Source organism: Acanthochromis polyacanthus, chromosome 9, assembly GCF_021347895.1.
Source record: "Acanthochromis polyacanthus isolate Apoly-LR-REF ecotype Palm Island chromosome 9, KAUST_Apoly_ChrSc, whole genome shotgun sequence".
Classification (NCBI taxonomy): Eukaryota; Metazoa; Chordata; class Actinopteri; family Pomacentridae; genus Acanthochromis; species Acanthochromis polyacanthus.
The window spans coordinates 28,800,365-28,825,430 of NC_067121.1; the positions used below are offsets into that span (position 1 = coordinate 28,800,365).

General features: G+C 38.1%; 1 protein-coding gene across 1 annotated transcript in view; it reads left to right on the plus strand.

Moving 5' to 3' along the window:
* clstn2a (calsyntenin 2a) overlaps nucleotides 1-25,066 on the plus strand; it is a 170,405-nt gene that overhangs the window by 110,983 nt on the left and 34,356 nt on the right. Inside the window, exons 3-8 of the mRNA XM_051953245.1 lie at nucleotides 7,207-7,402; nucleotides 9,297-9,408; nucleotides 9,768-9,864; nucleotides 17,331-17,480; nucleotides 21,624-21,809; nucleotides 22,543-22,800. Of these exons, the coding sequence (XP_051809205.1) occupies nucleotides 7,207-7,402; nucleotides 9,297-9,408; nucleotides 9,768-9,864; nucleotides 17,331-17,480; nucleotides 21,624-21,809; nucleotides 22,543-22,800 (999 nt within the window). The remainder of the gene's footprint in view (nucleotides 1-7,206; nucleotides 7,403-9,296; nucleotides 9,409-9,767; nucleotides 9,865-17,330; nucleotides 17,481-21,623; nucleotides 21,810-22,542; nucleotides 22,801-25,066) is intronic.

The following is a 25,066-nucleotide window of genomic DNA, read 5'->3' on the forward strand; positions in this document are numbered from 1 at the left end:
GGCGTGCAATACTGTACCTGCACAGCTTCATTCAGAAACAATTAGTAACCTACAGCTCAACAGGTTTGTAGATTTAACATATTCCCTCGGCTTAGAATCTGTTCTCTGTGCACAAAGAATCATCAGGAAATGAACTGGTAAAAGGTGATTTGAATCAGAAACTCCGACCATAACCTGTCCCAGTCTAGGTTAACAAAGCAGATGTTACCATGGTGATCTAGCCAGGTTGAAAGAGAGCCCTCTTCGTGACATTGACAACTCTGGCTTTAGGCTCCACATACCCATTACTCCCTCTGATGTAGTGCATCATTCAGATGTGAAAGGACTGGCACAGCTGGGTGTAGCATTCAGTGAAGCTCAGCATGCAGCATGAACACACAATAACCCACACACAGTCCCTGTTTACTGGCATCAAATTGGTCTCAAAATTTTCACTATCATTGAATGTCCCTCAGCTTTAAAATTTTCACAGAGCTCATACCTGTGGGCATATGATTGAAGTTATTGGGGATGTGTGTCTGCTGTTCAACATGAGGACCCTCTAAGCTTTTTAAAGATGACTTATGCACACATGTTAGAATTTCTGTTCACTGTTGATGATCATTTGCTTAATGACCAGATCACAATAAATTAGAAGTGTGTTCTTATGTATAATACAGTAAAAGAAAAAAATAAACGTAAAAGAAAAAGCCAAATTAAAGTGACCATGATTATTAGAAGCAATGAAAAGAGAAAAATTCTCAAACAGAAGTGGCGTAAATACTTTATAAAGGCACTATACAAAAGATATGAAAGAACATTTGCCACGTAGGAGTTTCTAACAGGTTCATAAACAAGTCCTCTGCTGAATGCTGAAGCAGGAATTCATGCAGCTTTCCTGACAAGCTAGTGTATGTACTACATGTAATTATATGTAATCCACCTTGTCTTAAATGAAGTGTTTTCCATTTGTTGTAAATCAAAAGGTATCCACACTGTGAAACCTGAATGAGCGCTGCCAACAAAAGAAAGACCTCGTCGGGTGCTATTCATCTGGTTGTGAAGCAGGAGACTGCATGGACAACATCCTAATTTCTCAAATGGTTAATGATGATGATGGTGCCGGAAAATCATTTCCAGCTCAGCTTCCTCTGACAAACGGACAGACCATCTTCTTTTTAGAAGTCAATTATTCTGTTTTCTTAGTGTTCAGAGATTCCGTTTCTTACCTTTGACTTAATTACTGCTTTTGCTCGATAGATGTTGGTAGGACAAGTATTGAAACAGAATTAAAAATACTGAGCTGAGTTAAGTGATGGATCAACTCCAGTCACCTCATCACATTTAACCACCGTCTTCAGTAGGAAACGGCAGGAACTGCCCATCCAGAAGTGCACACAAGAGCAAAATGCAACTCCTCTTATAGACATGCACTTCTGTAGCCACTTTATTAATATGTATTATGAGTACAGACTCTTAAATATGTGCTAAAGACAGATACTCCAGTATCTTTTGATCCTTGATTGTCAGTGTTTAGCGAAATGTGACACATTTCTGTTGTGTGTATGTTGTTGATAAAAAGCTAACATTGAGACAATCTTGTAATTAGTTATACATAAAATCTTCATTATGCTCTTATATAATTATAACACTACATGTTTTAACAGATACATAACAGAAAAAAATCAACACACTGAAGGAGACATCTTCAATAATATCATCATTACGCATTTAAAAACTGGATTCATCAACAACCTTGAACTAAAGAGATGTGTAAAATAAAGTCATAAATGGATTCAATAAATAGTGCAGTGCACAACTTTCTATAAGATGTAAATACTATCACAGCACGGGTATGCTAGTGCATCATAATGTTTACTAACGCGTATGAAATACAGTAAATGAAGCCACAATATAAAAATGACTCTTCATATATAGCTTACCAACCCCAGTGCAGCTGTCAGAGTAAAGTAATAAAAGCTGCCTTTAAATTAAAATAAGAACAATCTGAACATCAGCTGTAATGCATAGTTGCAACAATTATTGCAGGAGTCTGTAAGTAATAAAAGTAAGGTTCAAGAAGTCCAAGAGACATTATTCATTATGAGGCCCCGTGTGTGAGACAGTCGACCTGTAGCCAGCTCACAGGTTGGAGGAAGAACCCGTTTTGAAGTCTACTTATGTTTCAGTTTCTTGGTTCACTGAGGTCACCATGAACGGGACAGAATGCGAATCTCAAAGAGAGTATTTGAATGTGAATTTGGCCCAGTAGCAACCTCTTTCTAAGTACATGATGCTCTGGGAACAGCACTGTGATATTGACTATAATAACTGAGAACTGTGAACTGTATGAACTATGAACTGTAATGTTTCAAACCATTTACAACTTATTACATCTACACCTGACATCGGGGTAGAGGATGCCAAAGATCATGAGGTGGTAAGACTGAGGTGATGAGTGAATGAGACAGTAGGAATAGGGGAGGGTGTAGGGAATGAGGAAGAGCTTAGCAGGTAGGACTAATCAATGTATGGCCACAAGTGCTAAGTAGAAGAAAATAACATCAATTCATGCGATTAAGACTCAACATCAGCCAAACTGTCAGACATAAACACTTCACTGCTGCTGAAGTTGATTGGTGTTGAACCTCACAATGAAGTTAACTCCATCGTGCAAAAATAACCCTGAAGTGCGAAACCTTAAGTGAGGGTGACGCATAAAGCTGCCAGTAAAACATGCACGTGTAGCCTTAACACTGTTAAGAAACCTGTGAACCTTCCCACTTCTCCCTGGACTGACACCAGCTTTCTCCATCATCTCTGGTTGCTGCCAGCTGAGATGGTCTTCATGCCCGGATCCCGCAGATGAAGGTGATGCAGATCCTCCGTCAGTGCTACAACAATGCAGTCTTCTGTACCATTTTGCATTAGAATAGTATGAAAAGTTATGATCAAACCGATCTGTGGTATTGTGTGGGTAATTATAATTTTCTGATAGCCCCCGGGAACCTTATTTTTTTTCTGATCAAGAGAATCATTCCAACAATGTCTACCATCAGCAAGCAAATGAACAGGATCAGCTAAAAATAGTCTGTATTCAACGCTACTGATGCTTAGAACAGTGCAGCCAACGAACAGTAATAGTAACATACTCATAGAACAGAACTGAACCACAGTGATCAGTAACAGCGTTCTGCAGTGCAATATTAACTGATTTTTAATTAGCAAATTTGTATCTATTGTTCTATAGGCTCCTGAACAAACAATGCATTGAGACAACAACAGTTAGCTAACCTATGATAATAGATCCGTTATGATTAATTAACTGTAACCAACATTATAGCTAACATTAACAACGTTGTCTTATCTAATGTATTTGTTGACAATGCAGGCAGATGGGTCCCCCCTATTTAGAGCCGGGTTCTGCTCGAGGTTTCTTCCCTGTTAAAAGGGTGTTTTCCTTGCCACTGTTGCCTTTGGGCTTCCTCTGGGGGTCAGGCATATGGGTTCTGTAAAGCGTCTTGAGACAATTTGACTGTAATTGATGCTATATAAATAAAATTGAATTGAATGTAACATCAAATTTGGATTTAAAATGCAAAATTCTGTGTTTTAGTAGCAGTTACTCGTATCTTAATGCTGTCTGAGACACAGTAACAGAAGTTACTGGTTTTATATGTTATGTACCTACACATTTACTTTCGCAATTAACTCTAATGTTTGTCTTGACTTATAGAAGTGAAAGTTGTTCTTATTTTGCCCTACTTGTTTTGGGACATTGTATTTTATGTCTACAGCTGCCAGTCGGTCACCAATGATAAGTCAGCATAATAATATGTTAATAATAATGTTACTTCTGCTGTTCTTTCCAATTAGTTGAAAATGAATAGTGTGCATGTGCAAATATTGGCAAAAATCCAATATTGTGTGTCTGTAGTGCAGGAAAAGATTTTGAACAAAGAGAAATACAAAAATATTTATTAAATTTTAAAAAATTAATGAAAATGTTTGAAGCCACACCCATGATATGTGATGCAGCACCCTTGAATATAAAATAAAACTAAGTGTAAAATTCAACAAACTGAAATCTAATTCTTAAGAACTTAAATGTTCTGTCCAGCCCTGTTACTTACAGTAGGAATACACAAATTTGTTTTGGCGTCCTGTGACAACGTGTGAGATTGCAGAATCATTTTCTCATTAATTGTATCCAACTTGTCCTTTTCCATTATATTGGCAATTTAACATCCTGTGAAATACATGTTCCCTGACAGCTTGACATTTTCTGTCGATGGAGTTTATGCTGCTCGAGCTTCTGTGGAGAACCATCTATTTTAGATGATTGTTGTTATCGAGCCATTTTTTGCTGACTCTTCCGCTTTACTCCCCATCTGCCGAGGCAACATGCCAGCTCCCCAAAGCAAAAATCTATGCGTTTTGATATTTACTTTGAGAAGCGAGCCTTTTCCCTCATGACGTATAGGCCAAAAGATTAGACTTCATTTCATCCGTGCACCACAGCGAGGTGAAATTATAGTGTTCCCCTCTGGTGAGGCCGGTGAGGAGCAGACTAAGTGGCAGGAAATAAAGTGTGTACATCTTGGTTGTGTGTGTCCAGGCGTGTATGTGTGTAAGGTATGCATTTGCTGAAATATCTGTCATTAATATTTACATATACATTGCCACATCACATTTATCCTCATTCCACTGCTCACCTCTCTCCATCATTCTTCTTCTCCATGACTCTGTTATGTTCTCATGTAAAATAGAATCCAGAAAAATGCGTTTGACGTGACAGACCGAGTGGAAAATGGATTTGCATCCAGCTCCAAAACTGCTAAGTGGAAGTACCTTTTCCTGCTTCCCACCACTAAGTCAAGATTTGTGCATAAAGGCTGCAGCAGTAAAATACAGTCACTCCATTTGGTCTCATCTGAGACAATATTTACCGACTGAGTGTATGAATGTGTGAATGTGCAGCCAGGATCAAGGCTTATCTCCCGTCTTTCACACCACCTGCCGTCTTTATTATTTGTCTGTACGTCCATATTGCATCTGACACCTGTATTGGGGACCTTTTCATTTCTGTTAAACCTCAGAGTGGGACAATACACGGTCCAAGCTTTTTGAAAATTGACTGTGGATCAAACCCTGGAGCCCACTGTGTTTGGCAGCATCCTTCACCATTCTGTCACCAAACAGAGGATTTGGAAAGTTGAATCGGGTTCAAAGGAGGTCAGAGGAAGAAAATAGGTGCAGAAAAAAACTGTGTGCATGAGAGTAGGATGTGAAGATGGAAGTGGAGGGGGACAAAAGTGGGAACTTTGACTTTATATCTGTCATTATACTTTGAGCATACAAGCAGAATTCTCATAGCTAGGCCGCTTTTTGTTTCCGCTGTGTCCCACTATGTTGTGAAAGATATAAGCTAGAACAGGGTCAGAGCACTGCAGCTCTTTGTTCCCTCTGCAAGAAGATTTCCCAAATCCCTGAAATGAACACTTGTGTAGGGGGTGAACTCCAAAGATGATTCTGGAGCCACAACGACGTCTGCACACAGAAACACACAACACATCCAGCCAGTGTGATAGAGCGGTCTGTGGAGAGGACAAATTTCATCTTTTGTTGAGTTGGCACAGTTTGACACATATCAGAAATTATTTTTGTCTTAACTACACCCGAGGGGCTGCACACTGTGTTTTTGTTTGCAGCTCATGCTGATCTCTGTGTCCAGAAATGGGACATCAGCTGAAATTTAAAGTGATAGCTGTATTGTAAAGAAAATGCCACCAGTGTGTATTATTGTTTTTACTTCACTGCCCACACTTTCATTCAGCCTGAACTATCTGAGCGGCTTGGTACCTTCTGCTGGGGTTGATAGAAAAACTGGAGGGAAAAAGGCAGGAAAAAAATGAAGCTAAATAATATGATTCGACTGGCAGTGTCATCATGACGGAAACTTAAATGACTAGAAAAAAATCTAGCTATTAGAAATGTTTCTCCATGCTTTTGTTTTTTCATAATTTGTTTATTCTCGTAGTGTCGACCTAAAATTAAGCGGCTGCTCAGACTTCTAGGCCTGATGTTGTTCTGACTGTTTCAATATTAGAAGCCCAGAATCCTCAACATCATTTCACTGATGAGCCACATGCTGAGAGAAATTTTCGCTCTGTTGGGAAACAGACATGTTGAAGCCCATTATGTCTCTGATGTTTTCTATCTTTCTGTGTTTTCGTCTTTAGAACTCACATGGTTCATTTCTCTTTTTCACTGTGGTGATAGGACTGTAGAAATTAGCCGTCCAAGTGATAAATTACTTTTCTCCTCGAAATTATTTTTCAAAAGTGGCTCTTTTAATGTTCACTTGATTTTTATCTCTCGCTTTGTCTTTAACGATCTTCACACTGTCTTTGATTGTCTGTCTGAGCAATTATTTTGCTCCTTACTAAAAAAAAACACACAAAAAAGAATGAGGTTGGTTTTGATCACACATTCTCATAAACTAAATCTTCAGCCACTGAACAAATCCTTGAGCACTGGCCCACCTAAAAACAGAAAATACTTACTAAAATACTCCACAGACATGGTAGTAGCTTGTCTGTGTCTTTAATACATCAAAAAAAAAACATAGCTGTTACTTTATAACATGTTTCTGTTTTTTGTTTGTTTTTTTAGTTTGGTGCTTATGTAAATCTCAGTATTCATTTGCTTGGCAGGATCACTTCAAGGATAGATTTTTGAAGTAACACGTGTTACTTTATAATAATCAAAAATACAAAGGTTAACACTGAATTAAAACTGTAGACTAACAATTTATCTTATTATAGCCAGAAGCAGCATCACATCTTTGCACAGACTCTGACAACAAAGAGAGGTTTTGACAACTTACTCGCTGTTAAAGTAGAAAACTCATTCCAGTTAGAATACATAAAACAAAAGTCAGCCTGTCTGTAATCATTGTCCACGCGACTAGTTAAGTCAACTCAGTATGTTAAATTTATTGAACTTGTTACGTTAATTTAGTTCAACTAGTTTTGCACTTTCACAACTCATAAGATGACTTTTCCCTAATCAATCAAGTGAAGTCCACTAGACTTATATTAAAAGGCAGCAGAAGAACTTTTGGAACTAAGCTTAATAAACTTTATTATATCACTGTGTTTGTTGTGTCAGTGTAACTGTTAATGCTACCTCCTTTTTCTTCTCTCTTTGTTTCCGTCTTTTTAGGGGAGATTTGTGCCTTTAAGATCTATGGTCAGGATGCTCCATTTGAGGCTGTGGTGTTGAACCGCACATCAGGAGAAGGAGTCCTGAGGGCCAGCAGCCCTGTGGACTGTGAGAGCCAGAAAGAGTACACATTTATTATCCAGGCCTACGACTGTGGGGCCGGGCCCAGCGGGGCTGACTGGAAGAAATCCCACAAGTAAGTCAAGCTGTGTCTGTTAATGTGTGTATTTAATCTAACTCTGATAAAATGCATCACTCAAATCCTTTTTTTTTTACTGCCTAAATAATGCAGGTAGCAATGACTTTCATTAATGATTAAGCTACTGATTATTTGCTCAATGAATCAACTAACTGTATCGTCTAAATATCAGAAAGTAGACTAAATTGTCCCACCATGTTTATGTATTTTGTGACTTCACCAACATTAAAGACTGTATCTAACAGTATTGCTGTTTAATGTTTATCTTAGTGCAGTTAATTTTTGTGTCATTCTGCCAATATGAAAGGTGGTGTGACAGACTCCTTAAACGTCAGAAACAGACACAATGAAATCAGAGCCAAATGTTTTCTGCTCGTGTAGTCACTGTCGCTTGTTTTCAGGCAGAAGAGAGAAAAAGGTCGTTGCAAAAAGGAGACGCTGGACTTATGAGATGTGGTTGCCACCATAGGTTACCACTGAGAAAATGTTCATTTCAATTCATACCATGATCTTTTCTTAAACCTAACCAAGTAGTTTTAGTGCTTCTTGGTCAAAGAAAAAACTACAAACACACAAATTAACCCATGGTTTGTACTTGTATGTACATGTTTTTTATGCATACATTTGAATATGCATGTTCATTATAATTATTTTCCTTTACTTTAAATTAGTAAGCAAAAATACCTACATGTTTGTGTAGTTCTTAGTGTTTGTATAAAAATACCTTCATAAGTTAGACTTGAACCTCAAAGTTATAAAGAAAAACAACTATAATTAGATCTAGTCTGCTCTGTTTCCATTTGTTTTCTCCTTTCTTATGTGGTTTTTATTCTTCAGTATTGCAGCAGTGACAGCTGACACTTGCGGATGTGTCTGAGGATGTCCTCCTAATGGCTCATCAATACACCGTGTGTCTGTATGTGTGTGTGACAGCGTGATGTGCTTAAGATTGACAGACATTCAGAATGACATGGACAGCAGCAAATCAAACCCTCTGGTCCTTCAGTCGGAGACAAGACGTCGCTAAAATAAGCTGCTGCTTGGTACCAAAAGGGAAACGAGCGAGACGGAGGGAGAGAATTTTATCAGCTCAGGGATCTGTGATGAATTTCTTTAGTGGAAGATGAATGACGTGCAGTGGACGAGTGTGTGTGCATATTTGTGTGTGTGTGTATGTGAGACGTTATCACGGCATGACATTCTAAATAGGCCTCATTAAGCTAATGTCATTAATTAGCCAGATGTGCTTCCTCAGATAGACCATGAGTTGTTGTCAGTGAAGGTCACCGGTGAGGAAAACTTCATGATGCATCTACGTTATTGCTTCATTTATATACTTTAGTGCACAAATGTTATCCGAGTGCCGAGTTAATGTCTTCCAGAAGATGAGATTTTGTGTTAATGTGTGTGTTTGCATCAGAGTAGAATAGAGGAAAACAAGCAGGAAAAAAAGGCGGTGAGAGAAATTAGAAGCTTGAAAAACAAGGTAGCTTTGTAAGATTTACTGTGGAAGAGTCTTTACTAGAAAACAGGCCTTTTAAATCAACATTCAATGAAAATCCATTTTACAAAGAGAGACCAATAAACAAGAAGCTCTGTCTTTTAACCTCTTAACCAACTATTAAGTCCTGTACTTCGAGAATGAATCTATTTCCCAATAATTACCTCTGCCTTCAACTGACAATTGTATTTCAGACTGACAGTGAAATTGGTCTTGTTTCATTTCAATCATTACTAATGACTTAAAAAGATTTTTCCTTCTCTCTTCTTCTTGTGTCCTTACATTTCCTTTTCTACATCAATCATTTCTACTCCACTTTCTCTGCATATTTGTGGCCTTTCCTCCTACTATGCTCCCTTTCTTCTTTATTTTACTTGTTCTTCCATGCAGGGCTGTGGTTCACATCCAGGTGGATGACGTCAACGAGTTCAGCCCCGTGTTTCGGGAGTCGCTGTACAAAGCATCAGTAACAGAAGGCAAAATCTACGACAGCATTTTGCAGGTATTGAAACTAGTTGGTATATATCCCATTGACCCTGTTATGTTTTATGGTGAAAGACCTCCTCCAACAACAAAAAAAATCAAGGTTTTTCTTTTGTTGACATGTTCATATGATGTTTTTTATTCGTTGGAAGACACATCATTAGTGAAATAAACAATTTCACCTTGAGACTGATGACAGTCTTTAAAAAAATGATTTTCTTTGTAACTACAACACGACAGAATGATAATGAGGTTTCACAATGCCATGAGGACCTTTTCAGGCTAAAAGTGGTAGGTATTGTAATTTTATTTTTAGGGGTTTTGGTAGCTGAGGAATTGTTGAAGGACTTGGAGTAAAGCAGAAGTTGCTTGTTACAGGTGGAAGCTTGGGACCAGGACTGTTCACCGCAGTACAGTCAGATCTGCAACTACGAAATCGTCACTTCAGGGACACCGTTTGCCATAGATCGTAATGGTGAGTGTATGAAAGAAAGAACATGGGTTGTAGCCTGACTGGATGGTGATGAGTATGCCAGAGAGAGACGGAGAAAGTAGAATGGAACATTTTGTGCGCTTGGAGGCTTCATTTGTGGGGATGTTAATTACTTTGAAGGGTAACTATTCATACACAAAATTTTAGAGCACGAGCAGCTGAGTGTCACGTTTTCTAGTCACTAAAACTGGACTAAAACAGTACCAACATTTTGAAACCATGTTCCTCCTCCTTAACTGTTATTATTACTAAAATAAAAAGACCCAGAAGCAGCTGGATAGTAAATACATTAAATTGAGTCGTGAAATATTTTACATTTGTTAAAGCATGAAAGAACACATTGAGTTGAACTTTAATCAGTTACTCCACACCAGCAAACAAATGTACCTTGATGGAAGACTGTATTGAGGTGCTTTTTCCAAGGCCGAGAACAAACTAAATCTCAGCTTTGAAAACAAATGGATGACATGTCCTTCTAATGCAAGAAACAGAAACATCAAGACAATGGGCTTTGCTCCCTGAACTGCGGCAGAAAAATGAAATGTATTTTGTCAGTAAAAGCAGCGTGTTGATGGTTTCAGCGGTTACAATCAAGATCCTGCGCTTCAGTTGTATTCGCAGTAGAATCACTTACTTAGTGATGTGTATTAAATCTATTTTGAGCTTCCTTAGGACACATTTCTTGGGTGCTTTTTTACCACACTAAATAGTCTGTATTTTAATAGCTGTGGCATTCTTTCCTCACTTGAGCACAAACAGAATGGTTGATGTCTGATGAAAGGAAGAAGCTATTCCTCGGCTGCACATGTTCTTCCTATGATCTCAGCCATTTGAACTTTGTGTGAGCACGAATAAGTTTTTCACTAAAGATAGACATGAGAAAGCCCAAGAGGACTTGGATGACTTAGAAATAAATCATGGAACAGTCACTGTGAAGTAATGCTATCGAGAATTTGAAGCAACTAAGTCAGATTCGCTTGTTTGTTCGTGGTGGAATATTGGGACAGCACAAGTCATCTTTCTACGGATATACGCAATAAATGTGAGCATAGTATGAGCAGGAGAAGGAAAGAAGACAGCTGTAAATGATTCCTTTTTATTGCAATACTATTGTGATCCATGAAGTGCTTTTCATTAGTCCAGCAAGTTCAACCTTCAGCTCGATAGATTCTTCTTTAATTTTCGTTTGTGGCTCATAGCCTCTCCTAGTTGACTGGAGTGATGTGCCTTATTTTGATTAAGTGATAGTCTGAGTATATCTGCCTATATGAAATTTCATCTTTGAGATTTACGTTGCCACCTCCCTGAGCCTCCAAATCTACAATATGCAATCTGAGTGCAGGGAAATCCAAAGTGAGGAGAGACTGGAGGCCTCTGTGATGTCTCTCAGGGTCATATTTATTATTTTGTCTCAATGCTTTTTGATTTTAACCTCCCGCTCTTTCTCTCACAGCATTTTACTGTAGTCTGGCTCATTCGATTTGATCTCCTTCCAGGCACAATAATATTGTTAGAAAGTAACCATGAGACGCAATATATTGGAGAAACTTGCATTATAGAACAATGGCAATTCTGTGCGCTGAGAGGCGTTGAAGAAGAAATATCGAAGCAAATGGGCTGTGCTGGATCATATAATCTCTCCTGTCAGATATGGGAAAAATTATCCTCTTAAAGACAGTAAATTAAGAAAGAATTAGGGTTAATTTGATTCTGCAGCAGTTCTGTTAAAATTAGTTAAATGAGTTGGCCCTCAACCAGCAGTGTGCAATTTAGAGCTCAGATGACAGTTTTCTACAGTCAAAAGGAGTTCTTTGTAACGGAGCTTCTTTTTACTCGCATTTAATTACACATAATTCTTAACATTTTTGACACCCGCGTTCTTCATACTTTAGATTCATTTAAAGTCATTTATATAATATACAGTGGGTACGGAAAGTATTCAGACCCCTTGAAATGTTTCACTCTGTGTCATTGCAGCCATTTCCCAAAATCAAAAAAGTTCATTTTATTTCTCATTAATGTACACTCAGCACCCCATTTTGATTTTTTGCAAATTTATTAAAAAAGAAAAACTGAAATATCACATGGTCATAAGCTGTGTTTAATTAAACTGATTGGACTTGATTAGGAAAGGCACACGCTTGTCTATATAAGACCTTACAGCTCACAGTGCATGTCAGAGCAAATGAGAATCATGAACTGCCCAAGGAGCTCAGAGACAGAATTGTGGCAAAACACAGATCTGGCCAAGGTTACAAAAGAAGTTCTGCAGCACTCAAGGTTCCTAAGAGCACAGTGGCCTCCATAATCCTCAAATGGAAGAAGTTTGGGACGACCACAACTCTTCCTAGACCTGGCCGTCCAGCCAAACTGAGCAATCGTGGGAGAAGAGCCTTGGTGAGAGAGTTAAAGAAGAACCCAAAGATCACTGTGGCTGAGCTCCAGAGATGCAGTCGGGAGATAGGAGAAAGTTCCACAAAGTCAACTATCACTGCCGCCCTCCACCAGTTGGGGCTTTATGGCAGAGTGGCCCGACGGAAACCTCTCCTCAGTGCAAGACACATGAAAGCCTGCATAGAGTTTGCCAAAAAACACATGAAGGACTCCCAGACTATGAGAAATAAGATTCTCTGGTCTGATGAGACCAAGATTGAACTTTTTGATGTTAATTCTAAGCGGTATGTGTGGAGAAAACCAGGCACTGCTCATCACCTGAACAATACAATCCCTACAGTGAAACATGGTGGCGGGAGCATCGTGTTGTGGGGGTGTTTTTCAGCTGCAGGGACAGGACGACTGGTTGCAATTGAAGGAAGGATGAATGCGGCCAAGTGCAGAGATATCCTGGAGGAAAACCTCTTCCAGAGTGCTCAGGACCTCAGACTGAGCCCAAGGTTCACCTTTCAACAGGACAATGACCCTAAGCACACAGCTAAAATAACAAAGGAGTGGCTTCAGAACAACTCTGTGACCGTTCTTGACTGGCCCAGCCAGAGCCCTGACCTAAATCCAATTGAGCATCTCTGGAGAGACCTCAAAATGGCTGTCCACCAACGTTCACCATCCAACCTGACAGAACTGGAGAGGATCTGCAAGGAAGAATGGCAGAGGATCCCCAAATCCAGGTGTGAAAAACTTGTTGCGTCATTCCCAAGAAGACTCATGGCTGTACTAGCTGAAAAGTGTGCTTCTACTCAATACTGAGCACAGGGTCTGAATACTTCTGACCATGTGATATTTCAGTTTTTCTTTTTTAATAAATTTGCAAAAATTTCTACATTTCTGTTTTTTTCTCTCAGGATGGGGTGCTGAGTGAACATTAGTGAGAAATAAAATGAACTTTTTTTGATTTTGGCAAATGGCTGCAATTACACAGAGTGAAAAATTTCAAGGGGTCTGAATACTTTCCGTACCCACTGTACATTAGGTATGTATAACTATATATATGTATTGATGAAAAATTTTAAGATTTGCTATTTATTCTCTTTCAGTTGCTGACATTGGTTATAATTTGTAGTTTTCAGCCCGTGTCGACAATTCAGAACACCAAGCAGGATATTTATCTCCGATATGGTCCTCATATTTACCACAAGGATGGTAATATGAGCACTGGTTCCCTTGAGCAAGTCATATTTTTGGAACGTAATTTAATGAATACCTTGTCAAGTCTCTAGTGACTGACCCAGATAGACTTCATTAACTGCACTTTTGTAAATATCTTTATCTTTTTGAGATGTGAGGAAAAGCGGTTAGCTTCCTGTACGCAGTGGTGAGGTGTCTCACTGTGTTTAATTCCCTCTCTGTCCCAAATCCATACTAATTCTAGTCAAGTTTGAACTATTTAATATGCTCGTAATAGAAATCCTTGGAAAAATATGTTGAGAGGTAGATATTAGTTACAAACATTGCAAAGTTGCTGTTCAGAGCCACATATTGCATCATTTCCCATGAGTCTAAAGCAATTTTGCTGATAATTACTGGTTGATAGTATAGTAGGACAAAACTATAGTACTTAGTATATGCAGTTAGTATGTGCAGTCAGTAAGGAGCTGGGATGCGGCATCAGTCAGTCTGAACTCCTCCTCTCTCTGACTGTTGTCACATCATCCATCCCAAGAATCCTGTTAGTTGTTGGATAGAACAGCCCATATCACTCAGCAGAAGTCAGAAGTAGTTTATGATCTCTGGTTCATCCTCAACTAACACAAAGCTTAAAAAAGAGTATTCCAGCAATTTATATGTATGTGTGTGTGTGTGTGTGTGTGTGTGTGTGTGTGTGTATATATATATATATATATATATATATATATATATATATATTCAGTTTTTTTTGTTACAGAACTGTTGGTTACAGTCATTTATGGCTTCATGATTGTGCTAAGGAGTGAATAATTTTTAGTTTTTTACAGTCCCTGGTTGGTGCAAATGATTAATTTTTTGCCAGATTTTTAGATCATAATAATATAATATTTACTTTATTTGCATAGCACCTTTAAGAAGAACATTCACAAAGTGCTTTGACAAATAGAACATTTAAAAAAGGACAAGATGTACAGAATGAATAGCTAATTAAATGATTTGACCTGTATGATGAGACCTGTACAATACTTTCTTTTAAAAAAAAAAAAAAAAAAAAAAGATATATCATGATTTCAAGCTTAGATAAGATAAAACTTTCTTAATCCTCAGAGACATTCTTTGGTTGTGTTTTCTGACGGAATGACATCACGGAGGAGTAGTTCAAGGACAGTCAGAAAGTTGAAAATCTGACTATTCTTTCTGTTTTTACCTTTGCTGGCTCTGGTAAATTATGTTTAAGATAACATAGCTTCAGAATCAGTGCAGCAAAGGTAGCTATGCTTATGAATCCAGCTCCTAAAGGCAGGATCCCACAGTGTCCATAATGCAACTCATTTTTTATTAGACCTCCCAGCTTCCTAGAAGTCATCTTTAGTTTATATTCCCGATGACATCAGGACATTATACAGCTGTTTTCACAGATAGATTAATTCTCATTATGTTTAACTTTGGTGACGTGTCCTTTTAGCTGTCAGGAGATGAAACTGACCCTAAATCAGTGGGGTGCCTTATAGCAAGAGAGGCTCATGTTAGAGGTTTCCTGCTAATAAGCCAAGAACAGAAAATCCTCTGACAAATTGAATTATAACCTTAGATTCTACCTGTTGTTGGATAACTGGCAAACGGTTGATATCCGATACCTTTCCTGTTACTGTTCACAGCAGCTCCAGATCAAACAGTCGCTGTAGGAGATTTTTGTAGAAACTGTCTGCCTCTGACCTCCTCGCCTTTGTTCCTCTGACAGTTCTGCTCAGCTCTTTTTTCTGTGCTGCCACGCTCTGAACTGACTTCCTTCTCTTCTCCGACAGCAGAGTGACAGCCTTTCATACAGCCAGGCCTCCAGATGCAAAAGACAAAAATAGTTTTGGTTGTCCTTGTAGAGTTGGACGTCGTCTGTGACTGCAATAACAACACAGACAAACTATACAGCAGAAGTCTCACACAGCAGTCTTTTGGTCGCACATAAAAACAAGGTTTTTGTGACATTTATTCCTGCATTTAGGAGATTTTACACTTTTACCTCTGTTTTTTGAATGTCAGCAGCAGCAGCATTAACACTTTGTTATGATCAACGTTTCTCAACTTCACTCAGCTCTGAGATGATAATCACACAGGAGATAAAATAAACACAGACACTGTAAGATATTGATAGAGATTAGGGGTAAAACAGATCACAAGTCTCACATTTTGAATTGTATCAGGGCTTTTGAGTCCCAGATTCAACCCAGCTCAATATTTAAAATAAAAATGAAAAGACAGATTTCTTTTTTGCTCATTACTAGGGATAAATTGATTATCAACCTTTTATCTGATTATCAATACTTTTGTTGCCTGGTTATGGGCTCCTCTAAGCAAGAAACACAAACTGTTGCCACTAACCATTACATGAGCTTCTCTCAGTATGACTATGCTAACGACTAGCAGCAAAGTTAGAAGGCAGCCACAGGTGACCATGAAACAGTCTGGAAAACAATAATTAATAATAATTTAAGATGTGGACCTTAATAAAAGTAATATAACAGTGAAATATTAACCAAATAGAGAAAAAAACGAACATGTAACTGCAGGAGACCAATTGATCAATCTCAGTCGATCCCACATAAACAGAGGAGAGCATTCTAATTTAATCACTCTTATTTCTATTTTACCTATTGGGTTATTGTCACCCTTATTAATAAAGAAGTCTAGTTGTGAATGACAGGTTTGATGCTATCACATACTGTTAAAACATTGCATTTAATGTATATCCATTCCAAATATTGGTTCTCAACTTTTATTGATTGGCAATAATCAGCGCCGGTATCAGCCAAAAGAAAAAAGAACGACAAAGCCTTATTGGTTGATCCCTCGTCATGACTATCACCGTCAACTGACTTTAACATGTGCTGATGATGTAAACCCACAGCTGCTTTGGATCTTGTCAACAAAACTCGAGGTTTAGGAGTTTCCTTTTGTGTTTGTTGCTGTTTCTTTATCTGTATTTTTTCTATAAGATACATTGTAAAAGTATGGTGAAACTACCAGTCGTGATCAATTGCTTTAAAACTGTGAGAAATCGCATTGGCCTTGATGGAAGACTATGTTCTCTCAGTGCCTTTGTAGTTACTTTTTAAAGTAACATCCGCCATAAAGCTGTATTTCACACTGCAATGGTTAAAGTTTGTGATTAATCTGCTGTTCAAATGCATGCTGAACTGTGGGTGGGAATCTGTATGGTCTGTTACACCACTGGTAGAATGGAAAAATACTATATTATATTAAAAAAACTTTTTCCCTCGGCAAGGAAATGTTGCTGGTAAGCAGTTACACATTAACGATAAACATTCAAAGACATAAAAACTGTCTGCAAACACAAATGTAACCATGTTTAAAAGGCTAAGAGACGGATTCATCTGAAACTGGTCTACAAACGCAAAAGCAAATGGAAAAAAAACGCTAATGACAAATTTAGTTAGAATTAGCTGGTAGTGTCATAAATTTGCAACCTCAGTACATAACCTTGCCTAGAAGTAGTATCCAAGGCACGTTTGTGAAATCCACAGGCCTGTAGCATCTCCTCCATCTCACGCTGTTCTCACACTGTTACCCTGGTGACAGATGAAGATAATCCATCTTTGCAGTTTTACGTTGACTGTTTACAGACAGGCTTTTAAATTTTAATGCAGTACAAGGTTACTGGACCTTGAGTTTTCTGTAAAAAGCTCCAATATGTATGTAAGGAGCAGCTTTTTTATCATTAACTCAGTTTCACTTACTACTCAGTGGAAACCGTTTTATCATTTCTGTATAATTGCCAAATAGGCAGAGGACTTTATTTTTCTCTGTTGGTAAATAATCATAATTACATTTGATGTTTTTTCTTCCTTTAGGTAACATCAGAAACACAGAGCGACTGAGTTATGACAAACAGCAGAGCTACAAGATCATGGTGACGGCCTTTGACTGTGGTCAGAAGAGAGCGAAGGAGGATGTGGCCGTACACATTGAAGTCAAGCCTGTCTGCAAGCCTGGATGGCAAGGTTAGAGATAATAAAAAAACAGCTGCGAAATGATGTGCATAATGCCAGTAAAGTGGCAGAAGAGACTTCTTTCTGTGTTGGTGTAAATTACATGTAGATGTTCCTTGAAAGTAAGCAAAACTATCAAAACTCAAGCAGAAAATTCATTGCAGTTTGTGGGCATACCCTTCCTCGAGGGAATTCTATCTCATTTTAAAATGAACGTCTCTCGAGGAAATCAGAAGACCTGGCAAAACCCTCCAGAGGGAAAGTTGACTGGAGTGTGTGTGTGTGTGTGTGTTTTTTTTCCCTCCTTTAACATGCCAGCAGCTTGGCATTCGAGTCAGCCCGTCTCCCCTGCTGCTTCACCTGTCAGCTCTGACAGCATCTCAGGAGTCAGGCTCACACAGGAATGAAAGAGGAAGACAGAGAAAGATAAGACACGAGAGGGGAGAAAGGGGAGAGATGTAGAAAGAGGTCGAATGAGCAGGCCACTCGAGGGAGAAAAGGAAGAAAGAAATCAAGTTATAGTGAAGGAAAGAGGTGATGTTTATTCTTATAGCCTTCTTCAGATCTAAGTGGAGATAGGTCAGTATACATCTTACTATGTAGTTATGGGGCAAATCCAGATGTACTGCAAAGCTATGGGTTTTTTTTTCTGAAAGAATGTTAATCATAGTTAGTAGAGATGTTTTTATATTCATGACCACATCCCTTTAACAGGTTAAATCCATTCCTGTCATACCCTCCTAAAGATAAAAGATACATCAGCAACTCTTATTAATCAACAAACAAAATAGTTTTTTGCTCTTTTCTAAAAACACCAAAAATTGTGTCATCCCGTTATTCTCTGAAGTATTTTTAGGACATTTTGAAGCTTTCATCACAGACAGTGCAGTGGTGACAGGAAACAAAGAAAAGAGATGAAATGGAGACGTTACAGCTTATGATCACCGTCTTTATTCCAAACCAAGAGCACAGGTTCTCCCAAAAAGAAAAAAACAAGACACAAAAATCAGCATTTTTTTCTCCATTTATATTTCTATTCATTTTGCAAATTCACTTAGACATTAAACAGTATGTTGAAGCTGGTTAGTACAACTTGGAATGTATTATTACTGAATGCTAAATCTTACAAATACATCTTAATACAAAGAACAATGCCCGTTACTGCCTTATATTGGAATCCTTATAGCCTTTTTACGCATTAGTTCAGATTGTTCTTTTTTTTTTTTTTTTTACATATTTTCAGGTGAATGCGGTCTGTTAGCATATTTATCGTTTAGTTTTTTGTGTGTTTTGTTTTTTTAAATGCAGAAGAGGTTAAAGAAATGTTTCCAGCCCTGACCTTTGCGAGCAGTCGTCCTCTCAGGGTGCAGATATAAGCATCCACCTGTCAGAAGCAGTGGCATCTTTTTAGCCTGAGTTACAAACAGGAGGCAAAGAGCCCTGATTCTCAAATGAGCAAAGCTTTATCACTGTGAGTGCAGAAACAACTGAAAGCAACCGGGATGAGTGTATCAGCATTTTTATCAGCCATTCTAGTCCTTCATCCAAAAAATGGCAGCTTGACAGAAAAAAAATGTGTTAGAAAATTAATCAAACTGGGACTGTTTGATTCCCAGTAGAAATCAGGCCCCTGGCCATATGATGAATTCAGATCTGGGAATTATCTCAACTAGTCAGTAGAAATACAGTTTAATCTAACCTGGGGAAGTTTCCAAATGTGTTTGTGGTTAATCATCCAATTTGAAGCAAAGCTGTCCAAAATACAGGAACAAAATGTAAAGAAATATGACAACCGGGAGCTAGGAAGTAGTTCTAGATGATACATTTGTGTGTGAAACTTGTATATGTACCTGTTCTTATTCATGGGTTTTTACATCTCAAATGATAAGAGGCCTTCTGCTCGACCATCTCTGATTTGCTTGCGACTTTTTGTATCATAAAGCTGTAAATAGTGAAAATGATATCTTTGAAATTTGAGACTGATATGTCAAATACTTTTTGATTTTTTTCTGTTGTAGTATGGCTAAACATGTTTTATGCACATTAAATTGCCATTTATCCAGGATCTAAAACACTGGACAAGTAGAACAAGTAGTCTCTGATTGAGGGTCAGTTAAGATATTTAAAAAAATTAAGCGCTCAAAGAAAGTACTGTTTGAGCACATATGAAAAAAAAAAACATAACGTAATATTTTCTGAACTATTTGCAGTTGAATGTTGCAATAATACAAAACTAAACATAGAATACTTTTAAATATAAAATATGTGGTCATAAAAGGATGTTTTCTTTCATTTAACTTAGATGTTTGAGCAGGTATAACAAATGGTAACACAAAAATGGAAAATAATAGTAGGTACCCTATTTAATTTAGAAGAATTCTGCAGCTTTTTTATATTTAAACTCCTCCTTAATCGATGATTATTTGATCTATTGGTCTAATATCTGGAATTAATAACAGTGAAAATTCCAGTCTTTTATCTGTAATAATTCATGAGATATTGCTTTTTAAACGTAGCATCAAAATTCTTGCTTAAGATGGGCTGATGTTTGTTTTGGTTTTGTAGAATATTCCAAAAAGTATTTGCTATATTAATTAAAAAATTCACAAATCTTTCTAAATAGTCGTATTTTACTCTTTAAAATTTTCAACAAGTCAGAGATAACTCAGTGAAAATTGCTGATTTGAGATGGACCTCTGTTTATGTATCTGTAAACCCCAGACAGACCTGCACAGTCACATAACTCGATATCCTGCTTCATGAATGGCATCCTATGTGCTATAATAAAATGAAATAAAATGGTGAAACATTATACACAAAACCCATTACTACAAAGAAATTGCATACAAAAAACTGCCTTAATCCGGCTTTAGGGACCTCACATCTCAGAAGAGTCAAGGTACTGACAGAAAGAGCAATAGAGTGGGAAAGAGAAATGACATACTGCTTTTATCTAAAGGTTGTCCTCATGTCATAGATTTAAACATAATGGCCCTAAAGAAAGAGATAATTTTAGAACAGAAGGGGTGTGTGCTTTTTTTTTATCCTAAACATACTGATTTACAATAACATGAAAGCTCTGACAGCAGTGACATACTGAAAGCTCTTCTAATTGCTTGTAGAGAAAAATGCACAATCATCTTTGCGGTCCAGATGCTGTCACAGCTTTATCAACTCACTGCATTTGATAACATTCTGCTAACATCCTCATCAATGTTGCATTTTTCTTTGATTTCACTCTTAAGGAGGCTGTAACCATGCAGCTTTATGTAAAAGCATTAACCCACTGCCATGAATAAAACATCATGCATGATGCATTCAAACCAAGTCGTCTGTACATATAACCTTATTTATCATCTGTGTGTAAAGGTCAGCTGTGCCTCTGCAGCTGCTTTTTTGAAGAAGTGTCTTTGGCAGTAATGGATTCTCCACCTCACCTCTCACTTCTGCCTGCCTACCTAATCACAATCTGTTTCTCTTTTTGAGATTCGTCTCGAGAGACTTGATATCGTATTGTACAGGATTTGCAAGAGCTACCAGTAGTCCACCCACCCACACACAGGAACACTCACACTTTCAGGGTCATGAATCCTTTTCACCACCCCGATTCAGTCAGTGATGTAAGCATAACACTTTGGTAATGAAAATACATCACCTGGCAATGAAGCAGGCTGTTACAAGCACAGCAGCACCTTTATCCCCACAGACCTGACACCTTTTCACTGCCCTTACACTTGACACAGGTCAGAATTTCAGAGCAGACTCTAAGCTTGTGGTCGCCTGTCATTCTTTATATTCTCATTATGAACTCAACTAAAGTAAAGTGGAAAGTTTTATAATAACTATACAAATAACTGTCTGTTGATGGGTAGAAATAGTCAATTATGTTGTCACACCTCAGTGAAACCACAACGCTTTGGTATCTGTGTGTCTGTAGGATCAGGTCACTGAGAGTGCTGCTCTAAAACATTCAAGAGCTTAATAGTTTTGGAGAGATGAGACTCATGTGGAGCACTCATCAGGTGTTTTACATTCAGTACTAATGACGTGATGTATGATTCACTGCTTATGTACTGTAGAAAGGAAACAACCTGTTACATGATATCAGATTACCCATAATTTCCACAAGATCGCAAACAATTTTGATCCTTTAAGGCTGGAACAAGCGGGTGGACTACGAGCCAGGAACAGGAAGCAAGCAGCTCTTTCCCAAGATGCATTTGGAAACATGCGGTGGTCCTTTGTCTGGGGTGAAGGCGATGGTAGAGCTGCAGACGAACCACATCGGGAAGGGCTGTGATCGTGAAACTTACTCTGAAAAGTCTCTGCAGAAACTCTGCGGTAAGTAAAGACAAAGAAAAAGAGAAATGAGCATTATTAGGAGTGAGGAATGTTCTCTTGGTATAGTGAGGTGATAGAAAACTGTGAGAGTGCAAAGGGTAGTCATAATAATTAGAAAAATTTAATTCAAGGAAGAAATTGCCCCTTGACATTTCAACCCTCTTAGTTCGCTCTTGAGCCCATTTCCAGTTAATCCTGAAGTCTTTTTCTTTTAGATTTAATTTTCTTATTAGAATTTCATAGTGTGTGACATTATTAAAGTCCCATTTATAGCCTGGAACATAGACTATACATTAAATGTGAACGTCCTGATTGTGCTATGAATGTGAATCTTACTTTTACTAATTAATTCCAAAAAAGGGTAGAAAGGAATTAAATTACTTTGCTTTATAGAAAAAATGCAGGCTTCTGTGTTTTCAGTATTTTTTCTTATTGAAATTTTATGCATTTTGAGAGGTTTGAGTAAAAGGGAGGTTCACATTTACAGGATCCACACAGATTTTATTGAAAAGTGAGTATAAGGTATATAGTGACAGTGGAAACATTTAAGCTGCATATTAGTCAATTTTGTTAGTAACCATGACTATGTGACATAAGCCACAATGCTCAGTAACAGATTACAGCAAATGCATTGCCTGTTTATGAACACTAATGTATGCTGACATCCAGGAGCAGTTTTCCTGACTCTGTGCAGCCTGTTGACGCCGTTGTATCGTCTGATTGGCAAATCCAGGTGCAGCATCCGGCAGCACCGACCTCCTTCCTGCCCCCAGCCCATCCACAAACTGGACAGCGTCTCTGCTGACTGACAGCGGCAGAGACAGTGACCTTATCTACAGATTTGATGGGCGTCAGGCCACGAATGTTCCAGATCACGTGGTGCCCCAAAACCTGACAGACCAGTTCACCGTAGCAACGTGGATGAAACACGGGCCGAGTCCGGGGCTCAGAGCTGAAAAGGAAACCTTGCTGTGTAACTCTGACAAGACCGGTGAGGGAATCATTTCACATAATGCTCACTGCAAAATGACACATACTAGAGGAAGGGAATTTAGAACTTGGAATTTAAAAAAATGTTATTGATATTTGCACAATTTGGACCCTTAATTTAAAGCATTAATTCAATAACCCACTTTTAGAGTAGTTAAAACTGCTGATCCTTTTACTAACACTTTATACATTTTATACATTTTATACTTCCAACATACCATAAGCACACCATGTTCACAAACTCCATCTCCTCAAAATAACAAGATAATTAGGCTGAGAGTGAAGCCCACAATGGCAAAAGCTCTTCAAAACTTTTTCCCCACTGCACGTCTGAACTGAGCTGCCTGAACTGTGTAATTAAACAAGCCATCTGCACACTGCATGCTCTCACAATTGTCTCACAGATGGCTTATTAGCTTAGGAAATGCGTAGATTGATCTTGTAATGGAAAACTGCAGAGTGGTTCATTTTAGACCACCAGAATCTGTTAAACCTTTTTTTTTTGGAAATTGTGAAGTTTTTGCTTAAGGAGGTAAATGATGCCAAAGGACCAGCTTAGCAGCACTGTGGAATAAAATAGTCATGTACTGAATCCCATCATTCTTGTGGGTGTGCTAAGTGATGTTAAAGGTGGGTGATACATGTATGAGCCACATAATTACAATGATTACTTTTGTGACAATAACCTCAAGATCAATGTAAGAATAAATATTTAACAACTCCTCTGAATTGAAGTCGGACCTAAACATGAGTGGCCTATAGGTTTGTCATGTATGAAACACTGTAATGCTCAGCCATGACACTTACTGCTTATTTTTCTCATGAAATGTCTTCCAGCACATTAAAAACACCATATGGACATGTTTACTAGATAAAAATTGAGTTTCACAAAAAAGTCTTTCAAATATTCCAAAACACATTGGCAAACTCACATTCATTCAACAAAGTCAACTGTTTTGGTAAAACTCAAATTTGAACAAATACTTATGTGAAAGAGGGGCGACATTGTGGATCAGTGGTTAGCACCGTCGCCTGGCAGCTAAAAGATCACTGGTTTGTGTCCCGGCCTGGGATCTTTCTGCATGGAGTTTACATGTTCTCCCTATACATACATGGGTTTTCTTCAGGTGCTCCAGCTTCCTCCTACAGTCCAAAAACATGCTGAGGTTAATTGGTGATTCTAAATTGCCTGTAGGTGTGAATGTGAGTGTGCTTGTTTGTCTCTCTGTGTAGCCCCGTGATGAACTGGTGACCTGCCCAGGTTGTCCCCTGCCTTCAGCCTAAATCAGCTGGGATAGACTCCAGCCCCCCTCCAACCCCCCTCCAACCGTAATGAGGATTAATCGATGTATAAATAATGGATGGATTTATGTTGAAGAGACACAGATTGTCCATGAAATCTCTTTACAGTTTTAAGAATTTATTACAAAGGCAGTTGATAAGATGTCTTTACCAGATTTTTTTTATTGTAATCACTGATTGTCAAAGTTTTTTCTACCTCATTTAATACACCTCTATATGGGCACCATTAGTTTCACGAAGCACATCAAGACTCGATTTCTTGCCATGTTCGCTGTAGCATAGCCTCATCAATGGTGGCAATGGCATCAGCAATCTCCTGCTTCAAGTCAGTAATGTCCCGTATCTTTGTTCGACACACGATGTCTTTAACCTAACCCCATAGAAAGAACTCCAAGAGAGTAATGACCCATCCCTTCCAATCCACCAGTCTGAGGAGTAGCCATTTTTTAGGGTTTCATTTAACAGCACCTCTTTCACAAACAGGATACCTGAAACACACAATTTCAATGTGATTACAAACTTTCATAAACACTGATTACAATAAAACAAATCTGGTTATAGATATCTTATCAACTGCCTTGTAGTAAATTCTTAAAAATGTAAGGAGACTTTATGGACACCCTGTATATCTAAGAATTCACACTGTGATAGAATTTAGAAAATGACATATTGGACCAGTAAACTAAAATTAGAATAAATCACTCACTGTGAAATGAAATAGTAAAGAATTACATGCAATTTCCTCTGGTAGCCATCTTTGAAGAACAATCTTGTTTTTTCTCAAGAATGTATTTGTCTGTGTTTTGCAATCCAGTTGTACAAGTGTTATAATTTTAGAAGACTACGGTTGATGCTACATAAAAACCCCAAACATCAAGTCAAGACAAACAGTGATCCAGGACTGTAGAGTCTGTATTAAAAAAAAAAAATACACACATGTAAACAGCATGCACTGTGACCACACA